The sequence below is a fragment of the Alosa alosa genome, chromosome 10 (assembly GCF_017589495.1).
Source record: "Alosa alosa isolate M-15738 ecotype Scorff River chromosome 10, AALO_Geno_1.1, whole genome shotgun sequence".
NCBI lineage: Eukaryota > Metazoa > Chordata > Actinopteri > Clupeiformes > Clupeidae > Alosa > Alosa alosa.
The window spans coordinates 12123683-12140202 of NC_063198.1; the positions used below are offsets into that span (position 1 = coordinate 12123683).

The 16520-nt window shown below is 39.2% G+C and overlaps 2 protein-coding genes across 3 annotated transcripts in view; one reads left to right on the plus strand and one right to left on the minus strand.

Annotated features, from left to right (window-relative positions):
* The window catches only part of rnf207a (ring finger protein 207a), a 31826-nt gene extending 28889 nt beyond the window's left edge, over positions 1 to 2937 (minus strand). Inside the window, exons 1-2 of one of the 2 annotated variants that reach the window (XM_048255020.1) lie at positions 2552 to 2937; positions 1805 to 1995 (exon numbers count right to left, since the gene is read on the minus strand). In XM_048255020.1, the coding sequence (XP_048110977.1) occupies positions 1805 to 1995; positions 2552 to 2554 (194 nt within the window). In that variant the 5' untranslated portion in view covers positions 2555 to 2937. The remainder of the gene's footprint in view (positions 1 to 1804; positions 1996 to 2551) is intronic. The other variant, XM_048255021.1, reaches the window with a different exon arrangement.
* Positions 2938 to 3568: 631 nt separating this feature from the next.
* rpl22 (ribosomal protein L22) lies at positions 3569 to 15831 on the plus strand. Its single transcript, XM_048254017.1, has 4 exons — positions 3569 to 3653; positions 4604 to 4708; positions 4851 to 4975; positions 15646 to 15831. Exons 1-4 carry the CDS (start codon positions 3642 to 3644, stop codon positions 15788 to 15790), a joined length of 387 nt encoding a protein of 128 aa, XP_048109974.1. The 5' UTR covers positions 3569 to 3641; the 3' UTR covers positions 15791 to 15831.
* The last annotated feature ends 689 nt before the right edge of the window (positions 15832 to 16520 follow it).

A 16520-nucleotide genomic window follows, 5' to 3' on the forward strand; every position in this document is an offset into this window, starting at 1 on the left:
ACCACTGTGCCATAAACACGACTGAACGTCATTCCTTCAAGATACTTCCCAGCTACATATTATTGAATTTAAGTAACAGAATAGGAATTCCACTTTTTATACATTTTCAACATGCTGGGTACCCATTTAGTACTAAGAAATTTCCCAATGTATTGAGAACTGATAAAAAGGGTCATGAAGTAGTCAGGAACCACAACGCTACAGGGTGCAATACCAGGCATTCCAAACGTGCATCAGAATTGACAGCCTATTAAAAGTCTGCGTACCATCCAAATGAGTTTGGAGCCATTATTTTCAGGTAAAAGAACGGCACTGTGTTGCTTGAAGACTTTATGGAAGCTGTAAATAAGTATTGCATCTTACTACACCGTTTAAATTATACTTAAGTCTACAAGCTGACTGAGACTTTATTGTTGTCATTGATTTGAAAAATCAGGGTGGCTTTTAGCTTTTGTTATCATCATCATCTGACACCAAAAACACAAATTGAAATGTTTGTAATAGTGGTAAGATTTATAGAATAATTATTTTCAATTATTTCATACTGAAATAAAAATATAAAATAATAGTGAAGCTATTGTTTTATAAATACCTAATTTGTAGCATTAAAAAGAAAACCTGACAGAGTTAACATTGGACAGAGTTGATAATTTTGGAATGAATTTCACCTAAATAAAATAAAAGAGATCATGTGTTTCCTGTTTTCTGTTGATGATGGCTGCTAACAGAACCTTTTTCAGAAGAATAAAGTTGAAATTTTGAAAATAATTTTCTCTGAAATTCCTCTGAGGTTACTTAAGCTGAAAGGGATTCAGCAGATGCTTTTATCCATAGTGACAGGGACAATGGTAGTATGTGCTGTGACACAGGAGATATCAACATTAAGATTTAAAATATTCTGTAAAACTCATCAAAGCCTTTTTAACGCTGATGTATTCTGTAGCGGTGAAATGTGTCAAGGCATCTTCATAGTTACATCACTATTAGATTTAATTTACAATTAAAAACAGGTTCATTATTAAACCTGTTAGCCATTATAATTGGTGAACATATTTTGTCCCATGTCTCCAGAATAGCTCTCAATCAGAGGTACAACCTACTACTAAGAAGAATTGGAAGGTTCCTCATCATACACAACGTTTTCGGCCACTGCACAAGAAATTTACAGAGCCCCTATAGGGACATGCGCAAAACAAATTCAGGTGTGACAGTTTCTGGTGAGCACTGTAATTGCTATAATATTTGCATCTCCACACTAATACATCAAAAAGGTGTTTTGAAGGGCATACTGGGTGAACCCTGCAAAGACGGTGATAACATTAATTTAAGGTTTGTGACTTTTGGCATCAGAATGTCTGATTTGTATTTTATTATAGGCTACATTTATTTACATTGTAATATGGCTCTTTCTAATGGCTAATATGGTTATTATTAAATGACAATGTTTCATTGTTTCAAGTTTGACAAAATAAAGGTGACTGGAATCTAGGCCTGTTATAGAACAGCCACACATTCTGTCAATTGATACTATCAGTCAGATGGAAAACAATCGCAGCCACCAGCCAAATACGGGTAAAATATGAAAGTGGCTCCCAGAGATAAATGAATGTCTTACTGTATAGTGTCTGGTGTATTTGAGTCTTTATCTGTCAGTGGCTGAGTTACTTGAGCAAATATTTGGTTTGTTCTCTGTCACTCTTGATGGGAACCACTTCCTAAAACCAAAAAAAGCTTAAAAAAAAGAGAAAAGATACAGCATGGCTGAGAAACCCCAAACTCCCTTGACTTCATTCTGGACCCTTACCCACAGAGGGGGCAATTGAGGCGGTTGTCACAGGCTCTGCCACGCAAGCAGCTGGCACAGAAGATGTGGTAGCAGTCCAGAAGACAGGGCTGCTGGTACTGCCCATGGCACAGGTGGCACACCAGGGGGTGGCAGCCGGCATAGTCTGACTCCCACAGGCTATCACAAGAGGGGAAAATGCCTCCAGACATCTGAGGGCAAAAAGGCACTGGTTGCATTTGTATTCATTTGTATTCCAGATTGATAATTTCTTATTTTCATAAGTCAGGAAAGAATAGTCATTCACACCCCATTGCTTATTTATCAAATGAAAGTCAATAATAGGATGCATTCACTATAGATTACACAAATACTTCATTAATTATGCAATAAAGGCTGAGTAATGTAATATTATAAAGTAGAATTGAACATGACCCCAACTTTGATGACCACATAAAAGTCACAAATACCATGTGCACATACATGTCACCCACCCACATGACTTGCAACCAATTTCCATGATGAAAAACAAACAAACTGCAGGTGGCATGCTTTGTACTCATGTGTAAATAACAAGTTACATAATTTAGTAAATATATTGCCATGCATTAGGCTACTTTTGTATTTGCTAATGCATCTGACACTGGTAGACAAGGCACCTACATTATGAAGATGCAGCCTACACAGCATTATTCATTTGAAAACAAACCAGTAAATTTAAATCATAGCTGCAAGAATTAGACTAAGTCACAAGGATAGTTAACTTACCATGGACCCTTAAAGAAGACTTCTTTGGCTATAGAAAGATTATTTTAGTCCAGATTAATGAAAATGTCTATTGAATTATCTTCTCTTAAATTGTCTCTGAATCCCAGTGCTCATGTAGTTCTGCAGCTCTGCAGCTCTGCTCAGTGCAGAGACTAGTCACCGCCAAAAACAGCCCAGTGGGGCTTGCTGAGTTGCCTGATCTGATGAGTGGCTCCCTGGCAGCAACTTCCCTTTTCTCTACCCAGCGCTTAGAGTAGTTCCCGGTGTAATGAGTGACTGTCAGGAGGTGCTGTTTTACCTCCACGCCAACACAACTGCCATTCGTATCAGGAATGGCAGCAATGCTGGAGTCCCTCAAGAGTGGCCTGACGGGAGGCTCCTGACGCCTGGCAGCTGACATGCCCCTGGTGGGGGTGAGAGCTGATGGGTGGGGGTGAGGTTAGTTTGGGTTGAGTAGGAGGGGTGGGTTCGATAGCTAAAGGAATGACAAAACAGGACAACACAGAGGAAACCTGATACCAAGTGCTTGATCAGCATCAGGCAAAAATAACTATCTTCAATCTCCTGACTCATAGCCCGCAAATCTAAATATGCAGATGTTTGAATATCTGTTACAAGCAGTGGACTGTACATAAAGGAAAAACTAATTCTAGACAATTTGCAAGACTGCAACGTCAACTGTCCTCCAACGGCATATCCTTAAAAAGTGAAAAATCTCATCCATCATACATCCATTCATCCATCATTTATTCTTCCTTCCTATACTTGCAAGCTCAGAAATGGTCTTATAATAGACCATGCACGGACAAATCGACAGGTTAGTAATGGCTGTAGGCCTGGTGAGTCTGATGCCATTCATGGATTACACTATAGATGTGTTAAGGGTATTAAGTGCAATAAATGCGTTAAATCTGAAAAAAGGGTTCAAAAGCTACAGTATGAGTTGCCAGTGGACACTTTTCCTTTGCATGCGCCTTAATCTATCCCATCATGTACGATTTAATCGATTCGCTCAGTATTCGATTGAGCGCCTCACTCAATTTAGCGCAAGCGCAGTTAGGCCTCTTCCTTTCTGCCTTGCCTGACGACCATGGCCCCAATTGTGAGTCGGATACTGTATCGTTAATTTAACGTTTTAATAGTCTACATGTACCCCAAAATGCCTGACTGTTTTAATGTTGTAGTCTGTAACCGGTGGGCTGTGATTCTCTTTTTCATAGAGTGTCAAGAAACTGTCTGAAGCATGTAATATCAACAGTTTTGTGAGCGCTGTCTGAAATGAGGCCTGCAAAATGTGAACCACGTTGTAGCAAGTGAGTTAGCTAGCTAGCTAGCAAGGTAGTTGGATGCTGTGGTGTTCCGGTGTGTTTTGGTTTAACGTTAGCTAACCCAGAATGGCCTTCTCTGGAATTATATGGTAATGTGTCAATAGACATACACATTAAGTTTGCTGACACATTTTTCAATCATTGGTCCTTCGAATAGGACAACGTGGACTTCATTGGAAAGTTTGCGGATGTAACGTCAGGCTAGTAAGCTGCTGCACAGCTTTCCTAGCGGTTTCACTAGTTAGCTCTTGTTGCCTTACTAGATGTCGTCCCTGGGTAAATATTGTCTGGCTTCGGTTACCGTTATCATTATAACACGTATCAATATTTCATACCATAGGGCTCACACATACAGTCGATCTAACTTGACAGGTGTGCTGTCACTCTAATATGGGCATCTATATGTAGCTAAGTCGACTAGCAAGATAATGTCAATTAGCTACGTTACCTTGTCTTGTGGTTTTTGGGAGTTGGAGTTCCCAAAATGTGAGGTTAATGGTTGAAATGGTTAAGGTAATTATAACTGGTCTAAACCCATAGAGTCACTGCTGTAAATCCGACATCTATACGTTCATGCCTGCGTAGGAGAAGGACATGTATGTTGATGTTCTAATAGACACATATTCCTAATAGACATATTACAACATTCCCTGTAGTCAAATGTAAAGAAGTCATCAGTGTTGTGGATAAGATTTAAAATAACACGTGCAATTTAATCTAACAGAAAAAGCAGGCCACCAAGGGTGGCAAGAAGAAAAAGCAGGTCCTGAAGTTTACTCTGGACTGCACCCACCCTGTTGAAGATGGGATCATGGACGCTGCTAACTTTGTAAGTCTTTGTGAATACAGCATACCTCCATCTGGATAGTTTGACATCTGGTAATCAGGCAAAGTTATGCTTTAATTCTCTTTTTTCCTGTTTGGGGTTTTAGTGTTTATTATTGTTTTTAAAAAAATGTTTGCAATTTTAGGAGCAGTTCCTTGCGGAGCGCATCAAAGTGAACGGAAAAGCTGGAAATCTTGGAGGTGGAGTTGTCTCTATTGACAGGAGCAAAAGCAAGATTTCCGTGACTTCTGAGGTCCCCTTCTCCAAAAGGTATGCTGCTGTGTAGTCTGGACTGTTTGTTTTGCACTGGCATTGTCCTACATGATGTCACAAACCTTGATGGTTAATGATGCATGTCTGTAACCAGTGAGCACAGAGCTGTCCAGAGAGCAATCCTGTGCTAGTGGGCCACTGTGACGAGTGCGGTATGAACCTGTCAGGGGTCTGAATGTGTTCTAAAATGGGAATCTATCCAGCAGATCAATCTAGGACTGCAGCTATCAATTCTATTAGTCTTCTAGTGGTTATTTAATTGATTAATGGAGTAATCGGATAAAAAATAATTTTGCGTTAAGTGCAATTTATTAATACACACCGCCGTTAATACAACAAATGTCATGCTGTAAACTAGCCTTAGTCACTTCAAAGTAAATTATTATATCTATTTTATGCAGATTTGTGCATCTGCAGCATTTACTATTACTACCAAAAAACCTCGCTTGCAAAACAATAACTGCAGTTTTTGCAGTGTTGTACTGCAATACAGTGCAGTACTTTAGTATTTTCATGTTCAAAATACTGCAGCTTTGACACTTGAAGTAATGCAGTTAATTTTTTGTAAGGGCTATAATAAGTCTGGGGTAGGCGATAGATGAGGTAGCCTAACCTAACACCGGGGGTGTGTGTGCGCGCACGTGCCAGAGGGAGAGAGATGGAATTAGTGTCTTTTTGGTGTATTGCTCACTTGCAATTTTACATGAATTAGTTTACTACTTAAAATTTCCACAACTTAACATCATATCAACTCACTCCATTAGGCTACAGCCACTACAAATATTGTATGTTCTAACTAGCTAATCATTAAATCAGCTAACATCTGTGTTTATGTTGCCTTCGGCTACGCTTGGTGAGCTGGTGTTAACAACTGGATGCTTTTGGCTCAGATGTTAAATCATTGTTTACGTGCTGTTGTCGTACGCCAGTTCAGCTTTGCAGTGGACAAATTGCACCTTGTCTTCCTGTCTTCCAGTTTGAAATGATCCCAAAACTTTGGACATTCTCTGCCTTTTACGGACGGTTTCTTGGTTTTGTCATCTCGCCCACTTAATTCTGAAAGTGGTGTGCAGTGCGTCAGTAATGATTAGGGTTGGGCACCGAAACACGGTTCTAATATGGCACCGGTGCCGACACAAACGGTAGTAACTGCATCAAATAACAACGTGGATTTCGGTGCTTAAATAGCGTTTTATTTATTTATTTTATGCGAGGCATCACTGCATGTCATGCGCCATCTCTAACGTCTTGCTCTGATAGCAACACACCCAGATACAGTTAGCTAACATAAGTGGATGTATAAACCAGAGGGGTGCACCACATAGGCGAGTGGACAGTGTTTGACAGCTTGCGTGAGCCCAAGTAGCTTACTTTAAAGCGATATTGCGAGCTCCTGTCAAAATCTAGCAGTGGGCCTAACTACACACAAGCAAAAGGCTATGAAACATCAACAGCAGCCTAATACCTTACACAATGTCCTTGCTAATGCGCTAACTGGCATTTATTTGAAATGTTATCAGCAAAGTTGTAAGGTGAAAACTTGTGTTGTGTTCTAAACAACATAATGGCATGATATTAATCTTTCATGTACATGAGGCCCATATAGCATCACAATGAATATGAACATGTTAAAAGTTAGCTGGCAAAAACATAAATATGTAGGTTACATACCTGATGTCACTGAGCTGTCAAAGAGGCTACGAAACCATCTCCGTAGCCTACGTTATCGCTAATTAAACTCAGCTGACTGGTGTTGGCACATATCCATAGTTGCTGTTAAAATGACTTGGCTAGCGCTGGGAATCTAAACACTTCAACACCGACATGTAGCCTGACATGTTCAAAACTATTGCGTGTTATGGGTTAAGACATGAAATTTCTTGAAGCATTTGGGAACACACTGAATTAACTGGAAAGTAGAGTCCCTGTTAGATTAGCTTGCTTGCAAATGCAGTTGTCCATGTTCTATGGCAAGCGGTTTTAACATAACCTTATGGCAAACCGCCTACACTGGGTAAACTTGAAAGCAGAGCTTACCATTGTGTGTGCATGCATGGCAAGCTGTTTTAACATTTTAAATGTATTATTTGTAGGAGCAATGAGATATTGATAGTAAATTGAATATAACAGTTCAATTTCATGTTCAAATTTGTCTTATCAATAAAAAAAAAAGCAATTCATGCTTTAGACCATTTTAATTTAAAACATTTTAAAAACAAAGTACCGGTTATGCTGTAAACAATAACTATATGGTTAAGTCCAACGTCAAGCGCAGCCAGACTAAACCTATCACCTCTGTTTTAGTGAGAGTATAAAAAATCACTTAACTTTAAGTGTAGCTGTGCAGTCAGATAAGGAGCAAGTGAGTAGTCAAATGACTATTTTCTTATTGGATACTTTGAATAGTAGACCCCGAAAAAGTATTAACGACACATTATTGCATCACAACTTAACAATCAAATAATTGTTACAAATTCAGCATCATCTTCTAACATTTCCTTATTTTTCATCTGTCAAGTAGCATACAAACTTAACACAAGGCTATGCAATTATGTAATGACAGATATTATAGATTGATCATTTGTTTTCATGCTTTAAATGTTGATGTCACAAGGAAATCTGGGACAGTATTATCTCCCCTCCTTTATTAACCAGTTTTGAACTTCCATTTGCTATTTATGGCCTGCAGGAGCTCATGCAAGTCAGAAAGGGGAAGATTCTATTGGGGAAAGGTTCCAGTGGGGGCTGGCATAGAAGCAAAGAGTGGGAGTCAGGGTGTGTTTGTGTGTGTTAATGTACAGAATCACACATACAGTCAATCTGATCAATAGGTATGTGCCTGGACTCGATTTTACACACTGACCATTTTGTCACCCATTCATTTCTATTGGTCCGTCATTTTTGACTGGGAATACAGATGGGTGTTCTAAAGATAAAACTCTCAAATTGTTATGAAAATGATCAAAATTTGTTTTGTGTGTTCAGATGCCCTGTGTTAGCAAAGTCATGGAGACTCATGGTAGTCAGAATAAGTTAACAATAAGTTTTGATATGTTTGACCCCGAACACATCAGGAGGATTAAAGCATGGACCAGCATACCCTATGGTAGAGATTAGCGAAAAAGTATCAAAGCTCCTTTAGTTCGCTTATTCCTCCAACACTTATCATGGCTTCTTAGTAGATACTTTGGAGTCATTTCACTCGGTGAACCTTCCTCAGCAAAAACGCTATTCAACAGCAGCCAAGATGCCTGAGCCCATTGAGTTTTAGCCCCCTTGCTAGCATGGAGACCTCCTACGCCCAAAGTTTGTGAGTGTGAGTCAAGTCCAGGATCCTGCTGTCACGCCACACAAGTTACACATACATACCATCAACATGATTTTGCAGACTAGTGGACTAGTTGCCGCAAGAAACGTACATCATGAAGTTGTACATTCTTAAAGTTGTAAATTCTCTAAAAGCATATGTGAGATGCAGGGCAGGGCATGAAGGGTGCAGACAAACACAGGCTCAGTCTTGGTGTTTTCACACCTGCACATATTAGCCCAGTTAAAACGAACTGCAGTTCTTGTTTTCCCTTGGTGTGATTTGTTTTGGCAGGTGTGCACTCAGCAATCGAACGCTGGTGCGGACCAAAACAATTGCACCAAGACCCTTGAGAGGAGGCCGTCTCAGTCCAGTCTCAAGTTAGCTCTTGAGTGGTTTGTTAGTAATGGGAATGTGATGGGTCTTCGGTCAAACCCAACTGTTAGGTTTACTCAGCAAGTTTAACTAAACGGCTCCTATAGCCTGGTGAGTGTTGCATTCTGGATTGTGGCTTGTGCAGAGGCACCAGAGTGTGTAGTGAAGTCTGAAGGTAGGGATTTGAAGATTTTGCCATGTCCTCCTCCTGGGCCAACAGGAACATTTCTGCTGGCCTAGTCATGCCAGCATCTGACTTGAATATGTGGTTCGTTGTGGACATTTGTTTACCCAGTTTGAATTTTTTTCTTGATATTTTTGTCCTTGGCTACTTTGTCCTAAGTTAATTGTTTTTTCAAGTAAGCCTGTAGTTCCTATGGTTCTATTAGAGATCAGCTAAAATAATTTCTAGGACAGTCCCAGCACATTATCACCTTATCAGTGTGGTGCCAGGTAAATTCAGACAAAAATTGTAAAGTATAAGTTGAGTAATATATTCTGTTTGTTTTGGCGGCCAAATGTGGCAGGTACTGCGGCACTTTGTCATGTCGAATATGGCTGCTTATCAACTGCGAGAATACTTAAGTCTAAAACGGCTCGCCATATCAACTCTGCTTCGCCTTGGTTTTCTGTTCGCCCCTATCGGGGACTTATTTTCCGATAATGACCTGCAGACATTATGCCGCTTATTTAACGACTGCTTGCTAAAACGAGAGAAGAAACATCACACAATGTGTCTTAAAATTGTTTTTTTTACATCTGCTGAGAGAATAGTTCACCACACAAACAGAACTAGCAAGTTTAATATCAGGGTTCCCGCGGGTCCTTAAAAAGTCTTAAATGCAACTTTCGGTTTTTAAGGCCTAGAAAAGTCTTAAATTGTCTGGAATGTCTTGAATTTTCGAAAAGGAGGTATTAAATTTGTGTATGGGACCGCCAGCAGAAAGTGTGAGAGCGAAAAGTGAAATGTCTCCATCTGGTTTCGTGTATTTTTTTTAAACGGACATGTATAGTGACTATAAGGCTACTGAAGGAAGTGTAGTGGTTGCAGAGTGAAGATGTTTTCACGGGTCGTCAAAGGTGTGAAAATGGTAAGAATATGTAAAAATATGCCTTACGTTTTCGTGGTATAGTCGAGGCGTGAGCGATACGTAGGCCTAGGTAGCCTACGCGACCGGTAGCGGGAGAAAGAGCTGGGTAAGCCAGTTAGCGATAGGGTGGCCATACGTTCGGATTTAGGCCGGACAGTTTAAAAGTCCTGTCCAGCGCAGCCTCAAGCCTGACGCTCATTTGTCCTCCTTTTTGGAGTTGCACTGGGCTTCTAGAATCTTTGCTCGGACGCAGCATCGTTTCACAAACTATGGACACAAAGACTGCTGGTCAAATTATGTGTGGTGCTTCTGTCACTCATCTGATAATTTGCTGCTTAATTTATGAAGGAAGCATGGACCGACAGAAAAAGAAAACAAACGTTTTCTCAATCGTGAGGAAATACACATTAAGTGTATCTGTTTGCATCTTTCCAGCGTGTTTTGCTGGCTTAGCCTAAGTAAATATCTGTCTAAGTTATAATAGCCTACATCAGGTAGGCTATTATATTATTACTACCTCACCTACTACCTCAGGTAGGCTACCTGTAATATCGGTCTGCAGCTTGCTTGCCAGCCTTTCCCAGTACTTCGCAAAAGTTGGCGGCGAAAGAATGTCGGCGACTGGCTACATTAAAAAAAAAACGCATCTGTAAGTGAGTTCATATTACGTGCGTGATTGAGATGAAACCAGCAGTTTTTCAGCAGGAACATGCGAGGAGGGTTTTAACTTTTCCCATACATTTTTTTAAAACAAGTCAATGGTTTACAATATTTCAGTCAAGCTTTGGTTGGTTTAAATACAACTGGTATGCAAAATGTATTACCTTTGATTTGCTGTGCTGCATATGGGACAATAGATTGCTAAGTTAGTAGGCCTATTACAATATTTAAATAGCTTAGTCTACCTTTGAAAAAATAAGCGAATCCAGTCCAGTACACATGTTTGGCAAGTAGCCTAGGCTACTACAGACACAGGTGAAGAACAGTCAGCCTCAGCCAGTAGCACAGCCAGATATCAGAAGTCAGCTTCAAAAGCAAGCAGTCCAGACCCTAAAATTGGGCATTGAATAGCTGTGAAGGTAATTCACACACAATTATTTTCTTTCACCAAAATATATTTGGTAACTTCTGTAGACATCCCAAATGGGGTGGTTGTTAAAATTAGTAGAAAAAAAACTATTGCATAAAACAGTTTTAAGTTGTATCTTTTTTGCCGTGGTACAGTATAGTCTTAATTTTTCCATTTAGATGTCTTGAAAAGGTCTTAAAATTCTTTAAATTTGCACTTGGAAAATGTGCAGATACCCTGAATATGTTGCATAGCAACGTATTTCACTTTCAATGAACTTCCATTGCGATTGCAAACTAACTAATTGCAGAATGATAAAGACGTTACATGGAATCAGAAGCACAAAACCCATTGGCATTGACATAATGTATAATGACCACTGCAAAAATATAGACATCCGAACATTGAGAAGGCCTGTTCATTTTAATCAAACTTTCTGTTGCATTCTGAAGACCCATATAAAAATGATACTTTCAAAATAGTTAAAAGCATTGTTTAGTTTTGTCTGTTAAAGTAATTTTTATCTACCAGCCACTTTGGCTAGTAGGCCAAAAAGTTCATTTCTACCCCTAATATTTCATTTGATCTCCTGTTTGCATCAAGTATGGGAATGTGGTGAAGATTATGCATGGGGCAGCAGCACACAATGCTTTGGCTGCTTTTGCTGCTTTCAGACCTATAAAATAGCCATCTGCTTGTCTGTCAGGGTACCTGCTGGGTCTTAAAAGTATTGAAAAAGTCTTAAATTTTAATATTGTCAAATTAAGGCTATAAAATTATTGAATTTTGTTTACCAAGTCTTGAATTCCATTCACAAGGTCTTATTTTTTCCTTTGGTAGAATTAACAGATACCGTAACATCAATTAATTTCCGTAGAGACCATAATATTGTATATCCCAAGGGGAAAATATGCATCTCTTCAGAAAATAAACAGAACAAACATCACTTTTATTTTGAAACTTGTGTTCACGGTTCTCATCCCTCTGTCATTCACGCCATTCTAAAGTGAAAGTGCAGGTGCATCTGGAATGTCAGCTGGAAAGATAGGGATGTCAGGTGGGTCAATATTCAAAACGACTAAAAAACGAGTAAATTAGTATAGCAATGTAACAGCATGTTTTCTTCTAATGTTGTGAACGTTATCAATATTAGACCGCTAACCTTATGTTGCCGTTTTTGCATGTGAAAAAATAAACGTGGGCTACTGTGTTAAACTGTTTAGGCTACAACGAGATTCTGTGATGAATACATTATGTTTGAAGAATATAGATCAGTGTTTCCCAAACTTTTTTTCTGGGAACCCACTTTTTAAAAATGTCAGACCATCGCGACCCATCTCACTTCAGATCTAACATGCAACCTGCATGCAATCATATTGTTTTAGGCCACAGGTTCTCAAACTTTTCTTGGTTGTATTCTTGCATGCTATGCAGTCGTCACTCTTCAGCATAGTAAGCTGTTCCTATATTTCTAAAGAGAGATGTTGTAGGCTACGTTGCAGAGAAATGGATCTATAACACCGTCAATTCCTATGTAAACATAGCAAGTAACTCAAGTCGTTATATAGTAGCCCATTTATGAAGGTTTCTTTATTTGGAAAGTTGAATGCGCATTTTCCTCTGGAGTTAATCGTTTGTTTGTAGGCCGTATACCAAGGCTGTGACGAGCTTTGTTGTAAGAATGTGAAATGAATAAATATCAGAAAAAAGGCTTTTGCGCAATAGTCAAAAGATAATGTGCCCCTAGTAGTGTTTGCGAGGTGGAAAAACAAGAGGAAAGTGTTTAAAATGTCCATTTAAATAGTAGGCTAATAGATGCACTGTTGAGCGTTTTAAATCCAAAATAATAAGGAATGTGAGGAGGTTGCTATTAACTTTAAAGAGTGCATCTACACTTGAAACTACAGTGTATCTACAGCCTATGACGCAAATTGAATAGCCATGTCCGGTATACGGACATCTGCTTTAGTTGACTAGATTTTAATCGGTCAAGTTGAAGAGCTGGAGTCCGTTAATGTTCGTGCAAATAGGCTGATTTATGTCCCTTGCATTTTGCAACTGCGAGGTCCATGGCAGGCGCCCCAAATGTTTCATTTTGCGAGTGAGATGTCCACGCTGTCCCCTCTGCAATGCGTTCGCCCCCCAGTTTCAGAGCTATTCTAAATGCAAAATTGCACAGAGGGACGTGACTGGTAAACAAACAATATCCTAATAGAAAACTGATAGCTTTCCTGGCTAAATGGTATAAGTTAGGCCTATTAGACAACATAAATTGTGCTGACGACCCAAATAAAATCTCCTGCGACCCACCCGTGGGTTGTGACCCAGTCTTTGGGAAACACTGATTTAGATGTACAAAGGTGGAGCAAATTCAGACAACTTTAACAGAGAATTTCATCGGTATAAGCTTAGTAAAGGCTATGTGAATAAAAGATGAATTGCCCCTTAACTGGCATGTGCCATTGCCCCCCCGAACGGGCATTTCACTGACTCACTCCAGCCAGGCTTCAATACAAATAACATGAATATTCCAACACTGCAGTAAAAAAAATCAAGTTCAAGGGCTTCTCAATGCAAACCCTGTTGCTTAGCGACAAACACCTGATTTTAGTACCTTCATATTACTTCATGAAATGAAAATTGCATATATTTTAAGATCAAGATAATTTAGGTAATGTTACATACAAGTATGTGCCACCAAGTTAACATTGAATCCTTCAGTATTCAGTGTCTTGAGTGCTGGCTCAGGACTAACCAACCAGTATGGACCACTTGTGATGCCAGTCCAGGGAACAGGACATGAAACGGCCCACAGCAAACCTGCTTCTTTAATTGGTTGGAAGTGGCAGTTTAAAAGAGGCATTCATGTTGACATTAGGATGTAGTTCAATATGATTTGTCACAAGAAAATCAGTCCAGTATGGCTTAAGTTTCATTCTTTGCTAAAAAGATATAAGTGTGACTCTGAAATTAGCCCACCTAGGTTTTTAAAAAAAAATATTACTGTAAATACACTACTCACAAAAAGTCAGGGATATTCTTTTTTTGGGTGAAATTTCAGGATGAACCTAAAATCCACTATAACCTTTACAGGTGAACTTAATGTGACCTTCTCTAAACTTTCGAATGTACATGTCCAACAATTCAGTGTTTCAGTACTTTCTGTACTGAAACAATACATTTCAATACGAAAGCCAGAAATCCCTTACTCATCAAAATGTTACACTGTAAATCAACCTATAAATATGACTATAGGTACAATCAGAACTTTTTCCAGGAGAAAGTTTAAGGAGTCACCTCATTTTTTAGCAATTTACCTTTTGAAGAGCTGCTCATGAATATTCATTCAGAATGTTATATTTTTTTTAGAGGCTTGCTATAATGGTAAACAAATTACACATACCGTCAAGAAAAAAATACAGATAAATTCTTTCTACAAATTAGACAATGTTACCAGTTCCTTGACTGAACAGAGTTTTTCATTTTTGAAGAAATGCAGTCTACTCTTCTGCTATACACTGCACTTTTCACCCATGCAGATGAGAGGAGACAATGCATTTAATAACCTAGTTAAGGCTTGTTTGAGTGTCCCAGATAACACGTGTGCCTTTTCCTGTTTACTTGTCCAAAAGCAAGGGTCGTGATAGTTTGGTTTGGCTGATGAATTTTACATCTGAGATTTTTGGACTTTGAGATTTAGGCCCTTGTTAAAGAAATTAGACCGAAATCCAGCTCAATGAAATTGAGTGTTTACTGAAATTTGTGAGGCGCTGCTGAACTTGGGAGTTATCAGCCTGAGAATAGGAGGGTAACATGTATAACATGAACCTTATAACTCTTCTCAGCTCTTCTTTGACAATAAATAGTAGGTCTAGGTCTACAAATCAGACTGTTACACAAAATGCACATATCTTCACCGAAGACAAGTGCTAACATGGCCATTTAAGTGTTGTGATGTGACATTCTTATAGGATGATTAAATCAGGCTGATTAAGTGGTTTCATTATCAAATTTGAGAACTGTAGGGTCCTGCCACTGAGATGTCTTGTCACCATTTAATATGCATTTAATTCCTGCGTCGGCATTAGTGTGTGCTTCCTCACTGCGTGTCCACTGTGTGCTGAGTGTGTTTCACTAATTCACGGATTGGGTTAAATGCAGAGACCAAATTTCCCTCACGGGATCAAAAGAGTATATATACTTATTTCAATTCAACAAAATTACATCAGTAGTTTGGCTTTGAAGAGTTTGTATAAATGTTTTTTTTCCAAAGAGTCATTAGCCTGGCTCCTCCCTCCTACATGGAAGAGATCCAGTTATGGCAGATCCAGAGTGGCTCTGGGCAGATCCAATAGTTTTAAACTTTAACAGAGTACTCGACTTCAAGGAAGTTAACGCTTGGCAATGGAAAGTGCCTAGACTCTTTGTACATTATGAAATGTACGAGTCCGGTAGGACCAGGCTAAAGAGTCATGGCATTTAAATATTTTTCTCATTACGGCTGTGTCTCAGGGTTGTGCCAAATTCCTAATCTATAAGTATTACCAGACACTTGCTTTTAAACGCTGAGGTTGGCTTGTCATGAGAGCTACACAGGGATGTGTACCATGCTCTGTCCTGTGGGTCTAATAATAGTCTCAGATTTAAAGCTTCAAAATCTACACAAACACGTTGTTTGCCAGTTATATTTTGAAAATTGAATTATTAATTAATTAATAAAGGCTTAAAAACAACTTTAGCTCATGGTGAGTGTCAAATCTGTACTTAAGTGATTTTGTTTTCCTCTACTTGACAAGTGTTAAAGTGTAAATCTTGTTGTTCATAGGTACCTGAAATATCTGACCAAGAAGTACCTGAAGAAAAACAACCTGCGAGACTGGCTGCGTGTTGTGGCAAACACCAAGGAGAGCTACGAGCTACGCTACTTCCAGATCAACCAGGACGAGGAGGAGGAAGAGGACGAAGATTAAATCCATACCGCTCTTTTGTAAACAATAAATTTTCAAAAGAACCGGTGTCTTGTTTAAAGCGGTCTTTATTTCATCAATTAACCGAGCACAGAGACTGTTGCAGAGTAACAAATGCTTTTATTAAGACAAGTGTATGTATTTGGCTATATATAAGCAGGCCAATAAGACAACTTAATAGAAGGTTGGATTTCAGCTTTGACACTGGTTACACTATTTGTAACGTTATACAGTTTGCTATTAGATCGTACATTTAACCGACCAGTGACATTTTACCGACATGTACGCGTTTTGGCACATACTAATTGGGTAAACTTACCTGGTCAATTGTTCTGATGCACGCGTAAAGCGATGTAAAGCGTCCTATAACTTGAGGTCCTATTCAGATGCTCTTTTGTTTCCGGTACTCGCACACAGTGGAGTCGGGCATCGGTAACCTTGACAACTACTGATGTGACGTCGCTTGTCCTCTAAAGCCATAAAGTATAGACTTCACATCATGCAATCTTAACTGAGTAAAATTTGGCAAACGTGTTTAGTCCTTCCACTGAAGTGCGCAACATTGTGGCAGCAGATGTAAAATTGTTAGGTTTTCGCCTTTGTTGCATCATTATCGACGCTTCTAAAACGCATTCCAAACGTTCGGTCCATTGCTTTGCCTCCTCGGAACGCGACGGAAGCTATCAGACACCTGTGTAGAAGTCTAAAGTAGCTGTGGGTTGTTCTGCTGTCC